The following is a 24213-nucleotide window of genomic DNA, read 5'->3' as shown; positions in this document are numbered from 1 at the left end:
TCCTCCGATAGGTTCTCACCTACCCTCCCAAATGTGAACACTCAGTTATCTTTATTTTCACAACATATTATACTGTACACATTTCTGTCAAGAAATTGTTCAAATTAGATATATTATGGATTGTGTTTGTATTATTGTATTATGATTATATATCTTCATTTTTGTCCTCTACTCTATCAATAGTCAGTGACCCATCTCTTATTGGGTCTACAGCTCGGGTGTCTAAATAGTGTCTAGTACCTTATAGATGCTTAATAAATGTTAATCTCTACAAAAGTTGGTCCCTTCCACTTATATTTTTAAGTATCTTGGGATGCTTTTGGTGCCTCCTAAAAAATTGTGAAGCAATTTTTTTGAATTAATTTTGACTATTTTTTGTGTCCTCCTCTCTTATCTTTCTACCTGATTTATAACAATTTGACAGAGCTGCCTCTCCAGTCAATTGCCAGTGGGATACCTATGCCCCATGGTCAGAATGCAACGGGTGTACCAAGACTCAGGTAGGACCATACAAAAAATTTGTATTTATTGTTTATATGCAGAAATAGCTTACATATGGACAAATGATATTTTGGCATGTTATTTTTTTGTTTCTTAAAAATATATTTAGTAATTTTAAAGGGAGAAAAGTATGACTTTAATAATAATGTAATAAAGTAATTTCTGCATTCTTATTTTTCTTGCAGGACTTTTCTAAATCTTACATTTGAGCCTAGAAATATACATAGAATAAAGCAATTCACTATTTAACTATTAGAGAAATTGAAGAGCATGAAATGAAGTTAGTAGGTAATTCAAAATCTGTTTTATACTTATTGGGTTCAACTTTTCTTGTTATTTTAAAACAAGCACTAACAAGTACAACATAGCTGCTTTGTTTTACCTAAGGAATACTGAATGACCATGAAAAGTGAAACATTTTGCACTTTTTAAAAAAAGATTTTGCTTTTAAGTAATCTCTACGCCCATAATGGGCCTTGAACCTACAAACCTCAGATCAAGAGTTGCATGCTCCACTGACTGACCCAGGCAGGTACCCTATATTCCATTTTTTTAAAACTAGTCTCCACACCCAGCATGGGGCCCAACATGGGGCTTGAACTCACGACTCTGATATCAAGACCTGAGCTAAGATCAAGAGCCAGGTGCTTAATTAAGCAGCTGAGACACTTGGGCACCCCTCTACTATTTTATTTATTTTTTTATTTTTAAGATTTTACTTATTTATTTGAAACACAGAGCATGAGAGAAAGATAGAGCAGGGGGAAGGATAGAAGGATAGAACGATAGAAGCAGAGCCCTGCTGAGAAGAGAGCCTGATGTAGGACTTGATCATGACCTGAGCCAAAGGCAGACTCTTAACTGACTGAGCCATGTAGGCTCCCACAACTCTACTGTTTTAAAGTTATACTTTTGGCATGAATTTTAACAGCTGTATTATTTTCCATTATATGAGTATATCAGTCTTATTTATCCACTTTCCTGTTGTTTGAGATTTAGGTTATCTACATTTTCATTATTATAAATAAAACTTTAGTGAACATTTTTGTACATAGAAATCTGTCCTCTCACCTGGGTGGCTCAGCAGTTGAGTGTCTGCCTTTGGCTCAGGGCGTCATCTCGGAGAAGCAGGATGGAGTCCCACATCGGGCTCCCTGCATGGAACCTGCTTCTCCCTCTGCCTGTGTCTCTGCCTCTCTCTTTTTCTGTGTGTGTGTGTGTGTGTGTTTCTCATGAAAAAATAAATAAAATATTTAAAAAAAATAAAAAAAAAGAAATCTGTCCTCTGTTCTAATAATTTTCTCAGGATAAATTCCAAAAATATAATGTTTGTTTTAAAGGTTCTAAACATTTGAATGATTAAATATGTTTTTATTGAAATATAATTAACATATGACATTATATTAGTTTCAGGTACACAACATGATTCTGTATTTGCAGAATATTTTAAAGGTGGTTCAGCTTGAATACAAATGTGTATTTAAAAATCACTTTTTAATTATTAAAATAACAGAACCATATTACAGAAGATAATTTCTGTTTTGAAGCATCATCATAATCATCATTTTCGTCAAGCATTTAGTACCTACATGAGTTATATTTACAAAACAAGTTACACAAATGTAGAATTTGGCTTTGGGCAAAGAGATGACTACTCTGATTATAGGCAAATGGGTACTTGAATAACAAGGCAAAAGTGAAGCACCAAATAAGGAAAACTTTTTATGATTTAAAAATAAAGAGATGGAAGGTATTTGCCATATTAATAATTTTTTCTTTGCGAGAAGGTCATCATGCAATGATTACATCCCTAGATTATAATAACAAAATTTTCACCCAGAAAGAGACAAGTGAAAATGAAAATAGGGTCATAAGATCAGAATTTGTCAAGTGAGAATGAGACTGTCCACAGTGGGCAGCCATCAAAGTGATCCTCATATACAGAGAGAGGGAAACATTATTTAGACAACACAATCTGTGCTTTGGAACTTCACAAAAGGATAATTTAATAAGACACATAAGAGAGATCTTCAACAATTAAATACAGAAACTAAAAACTTATTAAGGAACTGTACTGTGTTCCATTCCCCAGTCATATTCCTCCATGGCATCTCTGCTTAGATCTAATAGAAGGTGCCGGTGTCAGGCCCAGGCTGACACAAAACTGCTCAAAGAGCAAATTGCAATACTGCGACCCTTTGTCTGAAAGAATCTCCATCTCTAACCTGGTTTAGGATGGGTGAGGAGATTCAACCTTGGTTTGTGATAAAGGGAAAGAAGTAGAAATGTCTTCACGTTTAGCCCAGAAGGCTGACCTATGGCCTGCAGAATTCCCATAAGGATCAAATATGTGCTGGTTGCTACAATCTCTCTCTCTCTTTTTTTTTTTTTTAAGATTTTATTTATTTATTTGAGAGAGAGCACAAGCAAGAGGAGAGGCAGACAGAGGGAGACAGAGAAGCAGACTCTCAGCTGAGCAGGGAGTCCGATGCGGAGCTCAATCCCAGGACTCTGGGATCATGACCTGAGCTGAAGGCAGACACTTAACCAACTGAGCCACGTGGGTGCCTCTGGTTGCTACATTCTTAAGGGGTCTCATGACTGCCTGTTCATCTCACTGATAGTTAATAAGGAACCCAATGATAAGCACCAGAGAAATCCTGCAAAATGGTTTTATAAGTAGAAACACATTTATGATCTGATACTCTGCACATCCCCTCTCCCTTGAGCACTAAGGATATAAGCACCAACATCTCAGGAATTATTTCTTGACCATTCCACTCCTGGCCCCACATCAGTTTGTATATCCTGTCTTCCCCATTAGTCTTTGCCATTAAAATTCTCTGGAATGCCAGATTCTGTTTATTTTTTTTTTTTTAATAGGGAAAAGGTGAGTATAGGAAGAGGCTTGTATGATGTATCTGATTGCTGTTGGGGAGGGACAGGGTTTTGTGGACCTTTCTTTTTGTTTAAATATTAAATACATGCCTTCACACTGATTAAGTGACTTTTATGACGAATTAGTTGCTTCTTAGTTGGCTTGATGATTTCCTCTATTTTCCCATACTTTGTCTCCCAGAGATTTGCCTTTGGCGTATTTCCCATTTCAGAGGCCAATGATTTTGATTATCTAGTAGAATTCCATTGCAGAGGTAGCTTCACCTTTGGACTACCAAGATTTCTGTACTGAAAATCTGACTTCCATGTTCACATATAACTCTCTCTAGATTGTTTTGCTTTGCCTTGCCTTGCCTTCCTGAAGAAGGCTTAACATCCAACTAAAATCAATTCCACCACTTTTCCAAAGGTTGTTCTAACTTTACTTCTCCTTAGCCCTGGTTCCCAAGATCCTTCTCTCCCTCTGGCAAAATTTGTGTCACCCTTCTAGTTAGCTCCTGGCACATAGCTTGAGCAAAAACATTAATCATCTATATCAACTTATTTGCTTATATGTCTACCCAGAGAACTCTTTCAAGTTACTTTCTTAAAGATTCACTGATTTTTTTTTTTTTTACACTCAACCCTGAGAATAAATAAATATATGGCTGGGAGTGCTTCATAAATAGTAATCCAAGAGTCATTGTACTCAAGGACAAGTAGGTCTGTGGGTTTATTGATTTGGGAAGTTTTACATCTGTGCACCAGAACAATTTCCTGAACAATGTTTCTTCAATTGTATTAATTTCTCTCAGATTTTGTTTCTCAGATAAAGGAAAGGAGATATTAAAAAGCACAATCTGTTTTGTGTTTAGACTCACAGGAGGTCAGTTGCTGTTTATGGGCAGTATGGCGGCCATCCTTGTGTTGGAAGTGCATTTGAAACACAACCGTGTGAACCTACACGAGGATGTCCGACAGAAGAGGGATGTGGAGAGCGTTTCAGGTGTTTCTCAGGTATTTGTTTTCCATAGGTTTGGAAACTCCATGCAGAGTGTAAATTCAAAATGTTATTTGATTAACCTGCTCAGTATTTATTTGTTCAGGTTTGCTGAATTTATATTGACATAAAATTAATTTTATTGGCTTATTACACACTCAGCTATCATTATTTCAAATGCAATATCATTATTTCATCTGGTAATAAAGGTGGAGATACTCTTTGCTTCTTTGAAAGGAAATATGGCTATTGACAGACCCAAACAGTTCTTGACATTGTTTTTTTTTTTTTTTTTTTTTTTTTTTTGACATTGTATTTTTGTTGAAGATGTGAGAGTCTGGTATATCAAGATTGGGCAAAAACAATGTTACTGCCCAAGTTATTATTATGTTTACCAGAAAAGTAACTCTAATTATCTAGTTAAGAAGCAATACAGATCACTCCTATGTACAGGGTGATTGAAACATAATTTCAAGTTTTGGCACTATTATTTGACCTATTGTTTATGTAGCATTTGTGTAGTCAGATTAATTCAACAACCTTTGGCAAATATTTATTATTCTTAATATGGTCCAGAAATAGTGGTAAGGATTGTGGATATATAAATGAACACATAGCCTCTTCCTTCAAAAATATTAAAATTTACAGACAGAATAGTACATAAATAATCCCCCACTCTCTGTCCCCTCTACAATACCTGTGGAACCCCTATTTTACTTTCAAAACCCAAATCAGATGACTCCTCTTTTAAGAAGCATTCCTTAGTTCCTCAACTGATAGAGATAATTAACAAGTCACTGCTCTGTGTTCCCCATGTACATCATACCATCTGTAATCTGGAGTATTTGTTGACCTGGTTATCTCTCTTGTGAACTCCTTGAGGATATGGATAATAGTCCTTTAATTTTTGCATCTGAAGTACCTGGTACATAGCAGACTCTCAACAAATGTTAGTTGCATTGGATTGAGTGAGACCACACTGGGGTGCATGAAATACCATCAGAAGAGTTGTGTGTAATGCATACCATGAGGATGTATACGAAGGACATGCATTACAGCCTGTGGTATAGGGATGATTTCTAAGAAAAAAATAATGTTTAATTTGATTCTTGAAGGACAAGTACGTGACAGGTACAGAAATCCTTCTAGGCTGAGAGAACTATAAGTGCAAGGTCAGAGGAGATGACAGAAAGCCTGGCCTTTTATTCATGTAGGTGTGATGAGGGCACAGGAAGCTGCTAGGAGAATAGCTGGAGATGATGCTGGGGAGGTAGGCAAGGGTTAGATCATTTAGTACCCTTCAGTGCCTCCTTGGTGCCTGGGATGTATATCTACCATAACAATTACATAGTGGGATCTATGTCTATAATGATCTAAGTCTTTATAGTCCTACTAGATTGTAAAGTACATGAAAATCCTACTAGATTGTAAAGTACATGAAAATCCCAGCTTACCATTTGTATTTATATTTGTACTCTAACATCTGGAAGAGTGCCTTGCACAGAAATGTTGGGTTTTAACCTTTTGACCCAGTTTCCATGTTCTCAAAAGCTTATACATCAAATCACCAAAAAACAAACAAACAGAGCCTTGCCATCTTGGTCAGTAATTACAAAAAATAAGCTGAAAGTTGAAGGGCAGGATGTCAATCTGTCTTCCCAGTGGTTGGCACCTTTTGATTTTGGGAAGACTCAGACAAACAGCTTGATTATGGGTGAGAGCCTGGAATTTGAATTCAGTTTTTATTTTCCATTTTGTTTCTAGCTGAGATCAGAATCAATTTTGTGTGTTATGAGGACCAAAATAATCACCAGTCCTTTCCTGGACATCTTGAGGATTGATCTCAAAATCACTTTAGAATATTAGTGCAGTGTTGGGGTCAGAGGCAAAATCTTTTTTTTTTTTTTTTAAGATTTATTTATTTATTTTAGAGTGAGTGAGCAGCAGCAGGGGGAGAGGCAGAGGGAAAGGGAGAGAATCTTCAAGCAGACTCCCTGCTGAACACGGAGCCCCATACCAGGCTCCAAATCATGACCCTGAGATCAAACCTGGCCCAAAACCAAGAGTTGGAAGCTCAACTGACTGAGCTGCCCGGGTGCCCTAGAGGCAAAATCTTTTTGATCCCAAGTAGTTTTTCCCTTCTTCCTCTGTTATTTTTTGTGGGGGCTTATCTTCTGTACAGGCCAGTGCATCAGCAAATCTTTGGTTTGCAATGGGGATTCTGACTGTGAAGAGGATAGTGCTGATGAAGACAAATGTGAGGACTCAGAAAGTAGACCTTCCTGTGACCTTGATCAACCTCCTCCCAACATAGAACTTACTGGAAATGGGTAAGGTACTGGGCAGCTTCCTGTGCATATTGATGGGTTATAGCTTTTCATTTGGTTTTGTTTTATTTTATGGTTTGGTAAGTATAATAACAAGTCATAATAGCTAAGCCTTTGGCTCAGAACTCTTTGCTATACCCTGAAACATTTAAAACCATTTTTTTTAAAAGTTTTATTTATTTAAGTAATCTCTACCCCTAATGTAAGGGCTTGAACTCACAACCCCAAGATCAAGAGTCTCCCAACTGAGCCAGCTAGGTGTGCGAGCACTTTTAATTCATAACTGTATACCTGAAAATATATCTGGTAAATGTGGAGTGTCCAATTGTCCCTGGACTGTCCTGCTTTTAACACTGGAAGTCATATGTTCAGGAACACCCCTCAGACCTGGGAAAACCTAGATAGTTGGTCATCTTATGGAAAGGGAGAGAATGAAGAGGTAATAGAGTATGAACACAGAAAGAAGAGAGAAGGTGGTGTGTTGGAATATTTAGGCTTGAAAAATAATTGTCTAAACCAGCTGGAAACTTTCATTTTCAGGTGAAGTTGGGACAATCCCATTTTGTCCTTTCAAAAAGAATTCTGAAAAACGTTTAAGGGTCAGATCCAAGTTGAGATATCAAGGCTTTAAAATAATTTGTTTTAGAGTGGTAGTTTGAGGTGCCTTTTCTGTAATATTTTCAATTTCATTAGCAGAGAAATGGTAAAATTACTCAAGAGTATTACCATTCAGTAAGCTAAGAAGCAATTTAGTTGAAATTTTTCATACAAATTTCCTTCTCCTCAAGAGTAATCTTAATTGCACTGGTTTATCTATAGATTCAACTAAAAACCAGCTGTTGCCATTAGATACAAAAGGGCTGTGTGTTTACCAAACATGTTCTTAGGCTAAAGGGATGTTGGATTTCCCCAGCAATTAGTTTCCCCTATTATACTACCCAGGGGAGGCTGAATAATGTATGGTGTGCTTTAGGATACTGTTCTCTTTATTTGAACTTTCTTGAAGAGATGCTTAACTGTAATATATTTCAAGATTTTCTAGAATTCTTTTTTCAGCAAGCACTATTTCTGGTTTGTAACCGTCTTTTCTTCCTTCCTTCCTTCCTCCTTCTTCTTCTTTTTTTTAAATAGTTACAATGAACTCACTGGCCAGTTTAAGAACAAAGTCATCAACACTAAAAGTTTTGGTGGTCAATGCAGAAAAGTATTTAGTGGGGATGGAAATTTTTTCTATAGACTGAGTGGAAATATCCTTTCCTATACATTCCAGGTACTTAATTTCATTGATTTAATTTATTTTTAATCTGTGAATTATTGCCGGAGATCATTACTTATGTGATACTGATTTTTTGGTATTTGTTGAGAATTTATTTGTGGCCTAATATTTGGTCAGTTCTTACAAATGTTTTATATGGGCTTAAAAATGATACATATCTTTAACTCTGGGATTCAGGGCAGTGATACTTTTAATTTGTCTCATTTAGGTGGAAGTATTGTTTTGCCTCATTTTCAAGTCCATGGACCATATGGGCCCCAAACTAGATGGTCTGTTCCTGTATGGGTGTCATAACTCAAGGCCCTGGTCATGACTGGTTGTGCTAATCTCTTTACCACTGCCAAAGTGTCAGTGTCACTTAAAAATGCTTTTATTTTTAAATTGTGAAAGATTTCATTTTTAAATTGTGAAAGGGTATGAATAACATAAACATACAGTTTGAGGGAAACTATACAACAAATACTCATCTATGTCCACCAACCACCTTAAGAAATAGAATATTGCCAATGACCGACTTAGCGGTTCTCATCTACCTCTCACTGGTCACATCCTCCCCACTCTTGTTCCCCAGACAACCACTAGCTTCTGTTTTGTATTAATCACTTCTTTGTTTTTCTGTATATGTTTATCTCATATGTCTTTGTCCCTGAATAAAAATTTGTGATTTAGTTTTGCCTGCCTTTTTTTTTTTTTTTGGCCATTTTTATAAGTAAATCCTATTTATTCTTCTATGAATTTTTTTCATTCAAAATTATGGTTTTTAAATTTATTAATGTTGATGTAGATGACATTTTTATTGCTGGTTCCAATTTTTTTTCTTATGAAAATGCCTTGCACATTCTTGTGCATGAGTTCCATGCAAATGATCTAGAGTTTCTCTAGGGCATACACCTGGTGCTTGAATTGCTGCCTTGCAGGTTATGTACAGGTTGCACTCTACTCAGTAAAGTTTCCAAAATGTTTGTGTCATCAATTTAGACCCTGTCAGCAGTGTGGAATGTGGGGCCTGTGCTCCATATCCTTGTCAACGTCTGTATTGCCAGAATTTTCCATTTTGCTTAGAGTCTCAGGGTTTCTGTTCCAGGTTTCTTCTTGCAAGCTGTTTCTGTCATACTCACCGATTCCATGATTTCCACACAAAATCCACTCACACAGATAGAGTTATGGCTTAAGGGGGAGAATCCTAAACATTTGAAGGGAATATAGAGGAGAAATTTCTTGTTGTAGTCATACTAACACATTCAACAAAAACATTTTGACATCTCCATTTTAAAACATCTGTCCTTCTAGAACCTCAACAAAAACATTTTGACATCTCCATTTTAAAACATCTGTCCTTCTAGAACCTCAACAAATCAAAGCTTCTGTTCTCATCACATTTTGGTCTCTTGTTCTCTTCCTTCTTTTTTCTTTTTTTTTTTTTTTTCTCTTCTTTCAAGACCTCTTCTTTCACTCCCTTCCTCACTTCTTTCCAGAATTCCGAAAATCTCCAGTTCAGTACTTCTTATCTATTGTCTCCAATTTTGTAAATCAAAACTATTTGGATGTTCAGACAGAAGGGCTTTTGTTTACCAAAATTAACCCTCTTCAGAATGCAGTTTTGATTATAAACAGCATCCTCTTCTGACTTACAATAGAATAAGTTACATTTAAGAATTACTGCATCATAGGGGCACCTGGGTGGCTCAATCAGTTAAAAGACCGACTCTTAATTTCAACTCAGGTCATGATCTCATGGGTTGTGAGATGGAGCCCTGGGCTCTGTGTTCAGCAGGGGGGTCTGCTTGAGGTTCTTTCCCTCCCTCTGCCTTTCCCTGTCACTCTCTCTCTGAAATAAATAAATACATTATTTATTTGAGAGAGAAAGAGAGTGCATGCATGCGCGTGCATGAGTAAGGGGGAAGAGGAGAGGGAGAAGAGGGAGAGGGAGACATAGACTCCTCACTGAGCAGGGAGCCCAATGCAAGGCTCAATCCCAGGATCCCAGAACCCTGAGATTATGACCTGAGCTGAAGGCAGATGCTTAACTGACTAAGCCACGGAGGCACCCCAAATTAAATAAATGTTTAGAATAAAGGAATTATTGTATCATGGAAATGGAAAATGAAACTGATCTGAAAAAAAAAGGTAGCTGCCAGTTTTTGAATACCTACTGTGGCATCTGTACTGTTTTAGGCAATTTGTGTATGTTTAATCTTTATAACATCTTTGGAAGGTAAGTGGTATTTTACTATTTTATATATGTAGAAGTTGAGGCTCAGAGGACTTCAGCTGACTTGCTCTAAACCACCAAATTAATAAGTAGCAGAGCTTGGATCCAATCTGCCATATTTCAGAGCCCTTCCTTTTTCTAGTATATTTTACTCTCCCAATATCTTGTATTTAATGGCTTTCTCAACTCTAAATTCTACATGGTGGATGATATGTATTGTAATTTAACTGTTGGCCAGAAGGGAGAATGTAACATAGGCATATATAGAAAGTTTTTTCCCCTCTATTACTAGGAGGATGTGGTGATAATTCTTTCATAATTATAAGAGGGATAATTGCATATATACTTTTTTGGGTCAAATTTAGAGAGTTACAGAGCAGAGAAAATAATGAGAGAATTTCTGACATAGTTGGAAGGTAGACATGCTGGAAGTCTGCAGCTTCTGAAGAAGAGAAATAATTTAATAATAGCACAATCCTGACATTCATTTCCTTCAGCATGGCTTGGTTTTTGGATTGACATCTGAAATGCCTTTCCAGTCCTTGAGTTTGAAGGTGTTTGTCAGAGGTAAAGGAAAATTATAACCTGTTATTGAGTGAAGAATAGAGATGTTTTGAGAATCCAGCCTGAGGGAAGTGAGGTGGAAGCAATAGGCAATGAGTCAGTCACTGAAGTGCTAACCCAGTGTGTAGATGGGGGTGGTAAATGCTCTCTGCAGCTCACATAGACCCGAGACCAGTGGGTATTCAGCTACTTCTGAGTGGAAAATTACTTTTGGCTTGTTGGAACAGAAATATTAACAAATAAAAACAAAACATCTTATAATCTCCGTTTCATTATTAACATTGTAGTTTATCCGGGGCAAACCTGGTTTCTTGATGACTAAGCCACTTTCTTTGATACCGTGCACATTGTTCCCTCATACTTTTCTTTTTCTTTTTTTCCTCATATTTTTCATACCAGAAGGAAGCCTTGGACACATAAGCATATTCTTCCTCCATGGTTTCTTAGAGAAGGTGCCTCTTTGCTAGTTCAGCATGGAGGCTGATGAGACTGTTGTGTTCATTGTCAACTTGGAATGAGTTGCAGATGGGAGTAAGGATTAGGGTTGAGGAAATGAATTATCTCCTGGATCCTCCTGTATTTAGTTTTGAATGTACTTCATTATATTTTGGAAAAGAGAGCCTATGTGCATAACAAATAAATAACAAAATCACATTCTTTTTAAAAAGACTTATTTATGGGGACACCTGGATGATTGAGCATCTGCCTTTGGCTCAGGGCATGATCCCAAGGTCAGTGATAGAGTCCCACATTGGGCTCCTGCAGAGAGCCTACTTCTCCCTCTGCCTATGTCTCTGCCTCTCTCTCAATCTGTCTCTCATGAATAAATAAATAAAATCTTAAAACCCCCCCAAACGTTATCTCTTGAAAAAAAAAAAGACTTATTTATTTATTTTAGAGAGAAAGAGAGAGAGAGCATGAGCAGGGGGAGGGGCAGCAGGAGAGGGAGAAAATCTCAAGCGACATCATACTGATCATAGAGCTAGGCTTGGGGCTGGATCCGATGACCCTGAGATCATGACCTGTACTGAAACCTAGAGTCAGATGCTCAACCAACTGAGTCACCCAGGTGCCCCAACAAAATCATATTCTAAAGGCAATTCTAACTAATGCTTAATTATCTGATCCTCTGTTTCCTTTGTTGGTATGAGTCTAGATATCTGATATTTTTAAATCTACCTTGCTAACCAGGAATAATTTAAATGATGATTGAAATAACTCACATACATGAAGAGCCCTTTATATACTATTTATTGTTCAGGTGCTTAAAATGGATTTTCTTCTTTTTTTTTTTTCTTTTTTAAATAAATATTTATTTATTTGAGAGAAAGAGAGAGTGAGAGAGCGAGCACATGTTAATGGGGGAAGGGGCAGAGGGAAAGGGAGAGGGAGAAGCAGACTCCTTGCTGACCTTCCGCTGAGCATGTAGCCTAGCACAGGGCTGGATCCCAATGCCCTGAGATCATGACCTGACCTGAAACCAAGAGTTGAATGCTTCACCAACTGAGCCACCTAGGTGCTCCAGATCTTCTTTTCTTTATAATTAGTCTAAAAATTTAGGTACTGTCATTTCTATTTTATAGTTGAGGAAACCGAGACAAAAAATGCTGAAGAATTCACCCACAATCATAGAGATAATAGATAACATGGAATCTGAACCCAAGAAATGTGTTTGCAGAGCCCTTGCAACATGCTTTACTTAGGTGGGGTTAGAATACATATTAGTTTGATAGGAATGAGCCAGTAGAGAAAGAACAATTGAAGCTGTGGGAGAGGGAATAAGCCATCAATTTAATACGTCTTTAGAAGAGGGAGGGGATGCAATAGAGATGAGACAGAAATTAGCTTTAGCTAGAGGAGGGACACCTGTGGAGAAGAGGAGTAGAAGAAATGCAAATATGTTTGTGGATTTGTTAGCCAGAAGTTTAGGAGACCTCTGTCTGATAATGGGAATGTTTGTGAAGAAAGAGGTGAAGATCAGGTTCTGAGAGTGAGGGGAGTGGTTCTAAGATTGGAGGATGGAGGTAGGTACAGAGATTTTGAAATAGATACTGCAGAGAATGAGAGAGAAAGAGAATGGAAATATGAAGCTTCTGCACTGCATTGAGGGTCCTCATGAGACTGGAAATCATGAGTGGACTGATGTGGTACCATATATAGTTATGTGATTTTTCTATCGTAGGGCTGAGCAGCTTGGCTGTGAGCATTGAACCAGGGTTGGGATTCTGCAGGACAAGCATGATGGCTGGGCATATCTAAGGCAAGGGAGTTAAGATCATTGGCGAGAGACTGGTTCAAGTCATGAACCATGAAGTTTTTCTGGAAAGGAAGGAAGTGGAAAAATGAAGGTGCTGAGAGAGAGAGAGAGAGAGAAGGGAAACTAAATGGAAAAACTTGTGTCTACGAAGTTGAATAATAGCTATGGTGATAATAGAATGAAAGTCAAAAGACTGAGAGGTGGCAGGGTATAGGACATTTGGATTTGTGATTTCAGAGGAAGGATCAGTCTGGGGTATGGTAAGTTGGATGGAGAGACTATTAATTAAGGGGCATTTAAGAAGATCACATTTTACCTTGGAAAAGATGACTCTTGTAGCTCTGTGTAGAGTAGCTGAGAGTGAGGCAATGCTGAACTAAAGCAGGTAAAGAGGCTTATTTGCATTAATCAAGAGTTTGAACTGCAGATCTGAAGATGAGGAGAAATAGGCTTTTTTCCCTTTGCAGTGAAAGGAAGATAGATAGCTTCTCTTTCTTAAGAAAGATAAAAAGTAAATTCTGTGTCTAAAACCAAATAGGATGGAGACACTATCTAGTGGCTGTAGAAATCTCTAATGGCACTTTTATTTATTTATTTAAAGATTTTATTTATTTATTCATGAGACACACACACACACACACACACACACACACACACACACACAGGCAGAGACACAGGCAGAGGAAGGAGCAGGCCCCATGCAGGGAGCCCGACATGGGACTTGATCCATGGGACTTGATCCCGGGTCTCCAGGATCACACCCAGGGCTGAAGGTGGCGCTAAACTGCTGCGCCACCAGGGCTGCCCTAATGGCACTTTCATTATTGTCCTCTTTGTAGTCAATAATAATACATATATTTTCCATCTCAGTTTGAGCTGAATTTTTGCATTTGACTTTTAAACAAACCAGTTTCATAATGTAATGAAAATAATGCTCTAACAAAAGATATGAATAAATCTATCTTTTCTTATTTTCCAGCATGTTCTTAGTGTGCATGTGTAATTTTGATGGGCAGTGATAAAAGTTATATAGTATGGCATTTTGCTGAATTTCTTCTTCTTCTTCTTCTTCTTCTTCTTCTTCTTCTTCTTCTTCTTCTTCTTCTTCTTCTTCTTTCTTCTTCTTCTTCTCCTTCTCCTTCTCCTTCTCCTTCTTCTTCTTTTTCCTCTTCTTCTGTAGGTTCTGTGTCCAGCATGGAGCCCAGTGTGGGGCTTGAATTCACAACCCTGAGATAATGACCCGAGTTGAGAGCAAGAGTCGGAGGCTCAACTGACTGAGCCACTCAGTCAGCCAAGCCAATTTCTTTCTGGTCTTTTTTGACTAGGAAATATACTTGCATGGTTGTAATTAACAGGATTATCACATTTATACCTACTTTCTCATTTAACATGAATAGTTTTCTTCACAGGCATCATTTAAAATGGCTACATGATATTCCGTCATTTTCACTCCTTTTAGGTGTATGTTTAAAGTGTATGATATCCATCATTTTAATGTTCCCTGTGCTTATTTATACTTTGATTAATCTCAAACATAGATGTTATGGATATATGCCAAGAACACAAATGCTTGCAGAACGACGGTTAGTGATTTGACTATTTATACAAAGCAGAAACTGTGAGAGGGAGTCATCTTGCATGTCTTGCTTTATTTTCATGGTGACTGGCATTTGTTAGCAAATTAATTACCTATGATTTTAAAAAATCTAGAGATTTTTGTGTCATGATTCAGATTTCTCTCTTTTCTTAAAAATACAATCTGTCAATGCTAGAACTTATGGTTACATATGGTAACTGTATGATGGATTTGAATGTTGGTGTCTCTTTCGACAGTGTGAGTTCACTTCATCACCCTGCCTTCCACTGTATGCCTCCAACATTTATATTACTTGCTAGCCCCCATGGGCGTTTTATTTTGACACTTGATCTAGGACAAAATAAGGGATAAATAAATGATTGTCTTTTTCATCAGTGCTGGAGCTGTCACTTCTCTCTTAGCCACATCTGACTATCCTGTTGTCTGCTTCAAAATTCTTTTGGGATGGCCTTTTCTTCTGCCATCTATCATAGGAAAAAAATTTGCATCTCTGTTCCCTTCTATTAGATGAAAAATCAAGAACCATAGTGCTATTCAGTTTTCTGTTAGTATAATTTTGTTGATTTTCTAATTTCTGGGCTAACAGTTGACACTAAAAGAAAGTGGGGGATGTTGGTACACAAACGTGTTCTGTGAATCACTTGGGATTGCCATTATTAATACCATATCTCCTTCTTAACAAAGAGTAATTATAGAATGGACTCTATTCCTTGTATTCATATGGCTCCGGTTGTAATGAGGGCCACAGTCATTATGTGTCAATGAAGAGCTTTGCCTTTTTTTGGAGAAGACTGTGAAGAAAGTATCCATGTTAAAGGGTCTGTGGCAAAAGATATTTGGTTATATCCAAGGCCTTAATTTGGTCACAGAAAAATTTTTCATTTTCTTTATAGGTGAAAATAAATAATGATTTTAATTATGAATTTTACAACAGTAGTTGGTCTTATGTAAAACATACCTCAGCTGAATATACATCATCTAGGAAGAAATCCTCCTTGTTCAGTTCTTCATCATCTTCGTCATATAATCGTATTTCACATACCAGTAAAACCCACGAGAACAAGGTTAGTATGAAATATTAGTTGACTTTTTCATATTTTAGTGCTTAAATATTTCTAACATTAACAAAAGTGTACTTACCAAATGGATTATCTTCTTCAAAGAGACAATGTAATATATTTCTTTAAAAGGTAAGATTGTATCATGTTACTTCTCTTGGATAATATATTTGTTTATACTTTTTCTTTTTTCTTTCTTTCTTTTTTTTTTTTTTAAAGTAGACTCCATATTCAGTGTGGAACTCAAACTCAGGACCAAGATTAAGAGTCACATGCTCTGCTGACTGAGCCAGCCAGGCACCCCTATCCTTTTTTTTTTTTTTTTTTTAATTTTTATTTATTTATGATAGTCACACAGAGAGAGAGAGAGAGAGAGAGAGAGAGGCAGAGACACAGGCAGAGGGAGAAGCAGGCTCCATGCACCGGGAGCCCGACGTGGGATTCGATCCGGGGTCTTCAGGATCGCGCCCCGGGCCAAAGGCAGGCGCCAAACCGCTGCGCCACCTAGGGATCCCTTATTTTCTTATTAAAGTATTTGTTCTTATTTGAAACTCTTAGAAAAGCATTACTTTCAAATCTATTAGTTAAAATTTTTTAAAATTTTGAATTCATGATTACTATACATGGTTATATAAATGTTATATGCAGTTTAAAGATCCAATTAATATGTACTTCCTAAATACTAATACTAGAGTCTTTCTTAGAAAGTGCATGAAACTAAAAGATTTTAAAATACTTTATTACTTTTGAGATACTAACATTTTTATCTGAGGAAGTTGAAAGATTTATTTTTAGATACTTTGTTGTTTTGAGATACTAAAACCTTTATCTTGGCCAACCTGAACAGTTGAGATAGATTGTACTAATTGATGTACATCTACTGCTGGAGAATTTTTCAAGCTTATCATCATTTAAAAACTGTATTTCCCCCCTCAGTTTTGAAGTCAGTAACTTGATTAATAAATTGCAAAGTGGTATAAAGGAATAGTGATTTTATTTGTTTTATGACTAACAAGCTGACTATGGAGATAGGAGATGTATTATCTTTGTACTATATTGTTCACAGAAGTGAGGATTTGGTATAAAGTACATCTGTTTGGACATCATTACAAGATGCTTAGGAAGTGTTCAAAGGCCTCATTGTGACCACTATTGGGTATTTACCCAAAGGATACAGACACTAATCCAAAAAGACAGATGCACTCCTATGCTTATTGCAGCATTATTTACAATAGCCAAATTATGGAGGCAGCCCAAATGTCTATTGATAGACAAATGGATACAGAAGATGTAATTTACACAATGGAATATTACTCATCCAGAAAGAAGAATGAAACAACAATGTGGATGGATCCAGACAGTATAATGTTAAGTGAAATAAGTCAGTCAGAGAAAGGCAAATGCCATATGATTTTGCTCATATGTGGGATTTTTAAAAAAGATTTTATTTATTTATTTGACAGAGAGCTCAAAAGAGCACACGTAGGGGAAACAGCAGAGGGAGAAGGAGAGGGATGTGAGGATTGACTCTAGGACCCTGGAGACAGGGTAACCTGTCATAACCTGAGACAGCTGAAGACAGACTCTTAACCAACTGAGCCCCCCAGGCACCCCTAATATGTGGAATCTAAGAATACAAATGAATGAACAACAACAACAGAAAAGAGACAAACCAAAAAGCACACTCTTAATTATAGAGAACAAACTGATGATTACCAGAGGGGAAGTAGATGGGGGATGGATGAAATAGGTGATGGGGATGAAGAAGTGCACTTGTGATGAGCACTGGGTGATGTATGGAAGTGTTGGATCACTATATTATACACGTCCAATTAATATAACACTGTATGTTAATTACACTAAAATAAATAAAAAAAAACCCTCATTATGAAGTGAGAGACCTCCGGAAGGGATATAAATTATATGGTCACCTTACCTATAAGTCACTATCAATGTGTACTCCCTAGGGACACACCATTTTATATACTTATTTGTGAAATTAATGAAGTTGATTCTCTTTTTCTAGTTGAGGGTGTAACAACTTGGTTTTGAGATTTTCAAGTCAGATATGCAAGAAATTACCATGTTATTACTCAGAGATTACTCCTATTTGGGATTCCAAAAATTCCTTAGATTGCCTCAAGTGAGTGGGCCCACAAAAGACCTCATCATGCATCAAAAATAGAAATTCATATAGTCTGGGTTGAGGACACTGGACAGGGAACTAATTCAACTTATCTCCAACCTAAAACTCTTTTTACTTTCTTCTTCCCATAGAATCATCAGTTGCTGATTGTCCAGAACACTGTGGAAGTGGCTCAGTTTGTCAATAATAATCCGGAATTTTTACACCTTGCTGAACCGTTCTGGAAGGAACTCTCCCTCCTTCCCCCTCTGTATGATTACAGTGCCTACCGAAGATTAATCGACCAGTATGGGACACATTATCTGCAGTCTGGGTCCCTAGGAGGAGAGTACAAAGTTGTATTTTATGTAGACTCGCGTAAACTCAAACAAAGAGGTAGAGTATTAAAAAAATTATTAAATACAATCATTGTAGGGATTTTAGAGGGGGGAATGGCATGTAGTTAGCTTGAACTTCCAGAGCTTTAAAATATGACAAATAGAATTAAATTGCAAAGGAATCCAAAATGGTAAGAATCCATTATATTCTACTCATAATCTTTAGGCTCTAAGAAAAGCCTGCCTATTCTTTTGGATAGTACCCTGAAATGTGAAATAGTTATTATCATTTATCTCCAGAGGGTATTGATTGGATTTTTGGAATACTTTTTAACCTTTTCCATTTCTCAGCTTGAGTAATATTCTTTGAGGAAAAGTTAATGAAGAATTATATTTCAGAAATCAAAATGTTTTATTTTTTTTATTTTTTATTTATTTATTTATTTATTTATTTTGTCAAAATGTTTTAAAGAAGCATTTTGTTTACCTCTGTTCATTATCACTCACATTCCTTAAAAAAAAATCTGCTCTGGATATCACAGGTTTGTTTACTACCTAATTCTTGTAATAATAGCTTAAATTTATTGGAAGGGTTTCTTACAACAAGTAAGTTAGATATATTAGCAATGATCCTCACTACTACCCAGTGAGGTGGCCAGTACAATTCTGGTCTTACAGATGGAGAAATGGAGACTCAGTGTTACGATGAGACTCATCCAAGGGCATATAGATTGTAAGGAGGTCTAATTGGTTCCAAAGTCAGCTGAACTTTTTCTTATGTTATGTTGTTGCTAGAATTGTTGCCAATTTTTGTTACAATCAGTGCATGCCACTCAGTTCATGATTTTTTGATCTCATAATTAGAGGAGAGTCCTCACCAGGTGTCCCCATGTTGGAGGGGAGAGAGTGGTGTCTCAGTGTCCAATATTTTTCTCCAAAGATCTTTGGCTCTGGTTTATTAATATTCCAAGTCAAACCTGCTCCTTCCCAACTTTTTCCTTACATCGATGTCCAAACTTCCTTCTCCGTTCCTGATCATTTCTTCAGAATCTTTCTATTCAGGCAGGCCTTAGAAGAGGGTAAGACTTATTACATGAGATTCAGAGGAGATCTCGTAACCTTCCTTTGTAGGTGAACTATAATATTTTTCTATGTCCATTGGGTTATTTTTTTCCCCATTTGGCTTAATTTTTTACTGATAAGCCTTAACTAGAATTTGAACTTTTTTAACTTCCCTGGTTGGAAATGAATGTACAACACAATTTTGTTTTTGTTTTTTAAAGCAACAACAAAGGCAGTATTTCTTTGGAAAATTAATCCAGCACGTGGCTTGATATAAACTCAGTTTCACTGCTTCCCCCTTTTTTCCTTAGTACTTAAAAGAAATGGAGAGAATATTTAAAAGCTTTACAAATTGGTCAAAGTAACTTTTGAGTAAAAATTTTACCCTTGAGCAGTTTCTGTTCTTCCAAAAAGTTCTAATTGAAATATTATCAAAACTGCTTAAGTATAACCTTGTTCTTAAAGAAATACTGAGTTTATTACAGTATAGTTAGCAAAATTATATGAGAAAAACATATTTCCACACTTTATTATTTCCTATCCTTCTTTTAAAAAAATGTATTGCCAAACTCCACTTGATAATGAGTAGAAATTGTTACATTCTAAGGTTATGGGTGGTGGGAAGGAAATGTTGGAAACCAGAGACAGTAAAGATATTAAAATGGAGAGATTGAGGCAGTAGACCTAGGGTTTTAGGAATCAATTATTGTAGAACCAGAACCCAGCTTTTGAGGTTTCCAGTAGGTGGATGGGGACCATTGCATGTCTACTTTTAATGATTTGCTTTATGCCTGAGTAGCTGATCAAATGCGCCAAAGATATCACTCTTTGGGGTGTTCAGTTTCTGCTCCTTCCACTGTTTTCATGTAGAAATCATCCCAATCTTCTCCCCTCTCTGATCAAAAATGATTGGAACCAAAATTTGCATTTGAAAGTAAGTTTCAGACATATGACACTTCTTCATTCCTAGGTATATGCATGCATCTATTATTTTGTTTAAAAACAAAAATCAAATTTTCCTTTTTCTGATCCTTGACCCTTCTAGAGCACTTGAAAATGTCCCTATCATATTGCTCTTGATTAGATAGCCAAAATAGTAGGACATAACCTCTTATCTCCATTCTCATACCTGGCTGTATTTCAAAAGGGCTCTTTAATAAATGCAGAAATTAAACACTTTTAAAACGTTCTCCTCAGGTCTTGGTTCAGTAGATATGAAGGAATGTGCTGCCTCAACGTTCAATTTTTTATTTTATGCATCATCAGAGAACAAATGCAAAGATCTGGAAGACGTCTTAAAATCAGATTCAGGTAAATAAGAGGGGAAATTTGCATTAAAGCCTAATCTCTATCCCTCTTTTGTGGTTAATTCCTGACCTCTAAGGGCCTTTGAGATTTTAGCAGGTGTTCTGTTTTTTAAATGTATCTCGTTATTTTTGCCTCTGATCTCTCTCTCATATGTCATGGCGGTGGGATGTTATACAGAGTGGAAAGCTTACTGGGTATATCCTGTGCACTGTAAATATGTCCTCAGTGTGTACCAACTTTCTCCCATACAATGACATTGCCAATCAGGCCTAGAAAAAAGACACCAGCAGGAGAAGATTCAATTCCATTTTGACATGGATGCTCAGTGCATTTTTTTTGGTGCATGCTGCTGCTGCTGCTGCTGGAGGGTGAGGGAGTGGGGAAGGTGATGTGTTATTCTTTGAGGGATTGAAAAAAGAATTGGAAAAATAAACTGATTTAAATTCTGTCTAGATGCCATGTTAAGAAATTTGGATTTCATTCTGATGACAAGGGATGCTGTTAAAGGATTTAATATAGGGAGTGATTAAATGAAAGATTACAAAGGAAGTTTTAGAGAAAGAAGAGAGAACTGAGGAGGGACAATCTGATAGGATAAGAACCAGAAAACAGCTACCTGGTTGGCTCATTCAGTATAGCATGCAACTCTTAAATTCAGGGTCATTGAGTTTGAGCCCCACACTGGGTAGGGAGCCTACTTAAAATAAAGGAAAAAAGAAAGAAAAAAACAGTAAAAGCTTGGAAAAATCAGTAACATTAAAAGTAAAGGAGGAGAGGTCGACAGAGAGAAATTCTTAGAGAGAAGTTAAGTAAGAGAAGGACCGGAGACTCTTCATTGAATTTGGTGATTACAACATATTTGCCTTACAATAAAGAGATTCTCAGTGTGGTAGCAATGGACTGAGTGGTGCTAGAGTTTGAATTGTCCTGGGGTGACGGCAGAAATTGGGGCAAAGGTGAATTGACTGATCCAGGTGCCAGAGTTCTTACCAAGGAAGTAGGGACTCTCAAGATACTGGCAGATGACTGCAGGAAGGAGGGAGACAGAAGAGTGAAACCAGGTTTATTTACTCATTCACTTCCTTCATCAGTTGTTTATGGAGCCTGTGGTATGCAGTGGGATTTGTTCTAAGCATTGGGATACAAGCAGTGACATGCCCGAGAAAATGCCTGTCTTCCTGGAACTGGCATGACAAAGGAGGAGGACAGGTCTTTGAAAGAGATAGAAATATAGTGATCTGGAAATAGAAATGAGAGTGGGAGATTTGAGAAGATGTAGACATCAGTTACCAACTGGGCTCGTGACTGGAGGCTGCTTGCTGACTTTATGTAATTTGGTATTTAACACGTAGCATTTACTTTGTGCCCAACACAATTTTAAGTGGTTTACAAAAATTAGCCAATACATTCCTCTGACCTAAGAGTTAGGTATTATTCATATTCCCATTATACAGACAGGGACATTGAGTCACAGAAAGGTTGCCCAAGATCGCAGTTGATAAGGGTCAGACATGAGATTCAAAGGCATGACATCTGGCTTCACAGTCCTCATTGTCACACCAGTCCATTGTCTAGAGGAAGAGGGCCAGCTGGAGCAGGGAGCTCACTGAGGTGTGAAGAGAGTGGCTACAGGCTTAAAAATAAAATTAAAACTGGTTTCTTGGGGATCCCTGGGTGGCTCAGCAGTTTGGCGCCTGCCTTTGGCCCAGGGCGCGATCCTGGAGTCCCGGGATCGAGTCCCACATCAGGCTCCGGGCATGGAGCCTGCTTCTCCCTCCTCCTGTGTCTCTGTCTCTGTCTGTCTCTCTATGTCTATCATAAATAAATAAATCTTTAAAAAAAATAAAACTGGTTTCTTAGGATCTGTAATTCATAAACAGGTGTGCCAGTGAAGGCAGTGATTTCTCCAACTTTAGTATACATCGAGACTATGGGGGAAACTTGTTAAAATATTGACTCCAGGGCTTTCCTCCTAGCTGTTCTCTCATAGATGTTGGAGCTCAGAAATGTGTAGTCACTCCACGTGGTTCTGGTTCAGGTCGTGGAGGAACTGAACATTGTGATTCACTGCCTTCTATGGGCGACTGTTTGCATATTAAGGGCAGAGCTAACAATGAAGATGAGGAAGCACTCAGCTAATTTACTAAAAAAGTCAAGCTTTAATAATTTCTGATAAATGTGTACAGTTTTGAATTTGAAAAATTTTATGAAATTGCAAAATTTAGTTAAAAGAAATGAATGGGGGCAGCCTGGGTGGCTCAGCGGTTTAGCGCCGCCTTCGGCCCAGGGCGTCATCCTGGAGACCCGGGATTGAGTCCCACATCAGGCTCCCTGCATGGAGCCTGCTTCTCCCTCTACCTGTGTCTCTGCCTCTCTCTCTCTCTGTGTCTCTTGTGAATAAATAAATAAAATCTTAAAAAGAAAAGAAATGAATGGAAAATCACCCCAAATCTGGTCTGCAAGTTAGGAATTTCTAGTGTAAAAATCAATTACAAATGGAGGCAAAAATATTTCTGAACATACAAGGCACATAAATGCAGAAAAGAATTCAATTTAAAAAAAAAGAAAAGAATTCAATTAATATTCACTGTTTAGAACACTTTGCACGTGTTAATGTATGTCCGTTAATAGTTTTTTTTTCTTATTGTTAGTATTCCAGAACTCCCTTCTTATTTTATTATGAAAACTTTCCAACACACAGAAAGAACATAGTAATAAATACCCATATACTCACCTCTTATATGTAATGATTATTATGATATTTTGCTATATAATCTACATTTAATATTTATAACTTGGATTATCTAATAACATAAATATTATATATTTAAAATATTTGTAATCTTATTTGAAAAATTTGGAAGTAAATTTCATGATGCTTCATCCCAAAATATATGCATATATTTTCTAAGAAGCTTGGCAGTCTCCTATATAACATAATGCTCTTATAATACCAAGAACATTAAGAATATGAACAATAGGGCAGCCCGGGTGGCTCAGCGGTTTAGCGCTGCCTTCAGCCCAGGGTGTCATCATCGAGACCCGGGATTGAGTCCCATGTGAGGCTCTCTGCATGGAGCCTGCTTCTCCCCCTGCCTGTGTCTCTGCCTCTCTCTCTCTCTCTCTCTGTGTCTCTCATGAATAAATAAATATAATCTTTAAAAAAAGAATATGAACAATAATTCCTTAATATCATCTACTGTCAGGTAATGATTGTGTTTTTTCCTTTCTTTTTTTTTTTTTTTTGATTTTATTTATTTATTTATTTTAAGATTTATTTATTTATTTATTTATTTATTTATTTATTTATTTGAGAGAGACAGACCAAGCAGAGGGAGGGGCAGAGGGAGAGAGAGCAAGAGAATCCCAAGCTGACTCTGCACTGAGCACAGAGCCTGACTTGGGGCTGGATCCCACAATGCTGAGATCATGACGAGAGCTGAAAACAAGAGTTGAACTTTCCATCCACTAAGCCAGTCAGGTGCCCGTTCTTTTTTCCTCTAATAGATATTTTTAAGAGTAGTTTTAGGTTTACAGCACAACTGAGCAAAAAGGGACAAGGGATTTCTGTACACTCCTGTCAGAAACTAAGGCCTCTCCACTGTCCATTCCCCACCACAATGGGACATTTGTTCCAGTTGGTGAACCTACATTGACACATCATGATCACCCGGAGTCCATAGTTTATGTTAGAGTTCAGCCTTGGTGTTG

At 37.2% G+C, this 24213-nt stretch overlaps 1 protein-coding gene across 2 annotated transcripts in view; it reads left to right on the top strand.

The window, feature by feature from the left end:
- The window catches only part of C7 (complement C7), a 52092-nt gene that overhangs the window by 6080 nt on the left and 21799 nt on the right, over window positions 1–24213 (top strand). For both annotated transcript variants that reach the window (XM_072824779.1, XM_072824780.1), the window contains exons 3-9: window positions 425–500; window positions 4254–4395; window positions 6561–6708; window positions 7837–7975; window positions 15505–15675; window positions 17947–18190; window positions 20392–20505. In XM_072824779.1, coding sequence (XP_072680880.1) covers window positions 425–500; window positions 4254–4395; window positions 6561–6708; window positions 7837–7975; window positions 15505–15675; window positions 17947–18190; window positions 20392–20505 — 1034 coding nt within the window. The remainder of the gene's footprint in view (window positions 1–424; window positions 501–4253; window positions 4396–6560; window positions 6709–7836; window positions 7976–15504; window positions 15676–17946; window positions 18191–20391; window positions 20506–24213) is intronic.

The sequence above is a fragment of the Canis lupus genome, chromosome 4, assembly GCF_048164855.1.
Source record: "Canis lupus baileyi chromosome 4, mCanLup2.hap1, whole genome shotgun sequence".
Lineage (NCBI taxonomy): Eukaryota > Metazoa > Chordata > Mammalia > Carnivora > Canidae > Canis > Canis lupus.
This window is presented reverse-complemented; position numbering and strand designations above follow the sequence as displayed.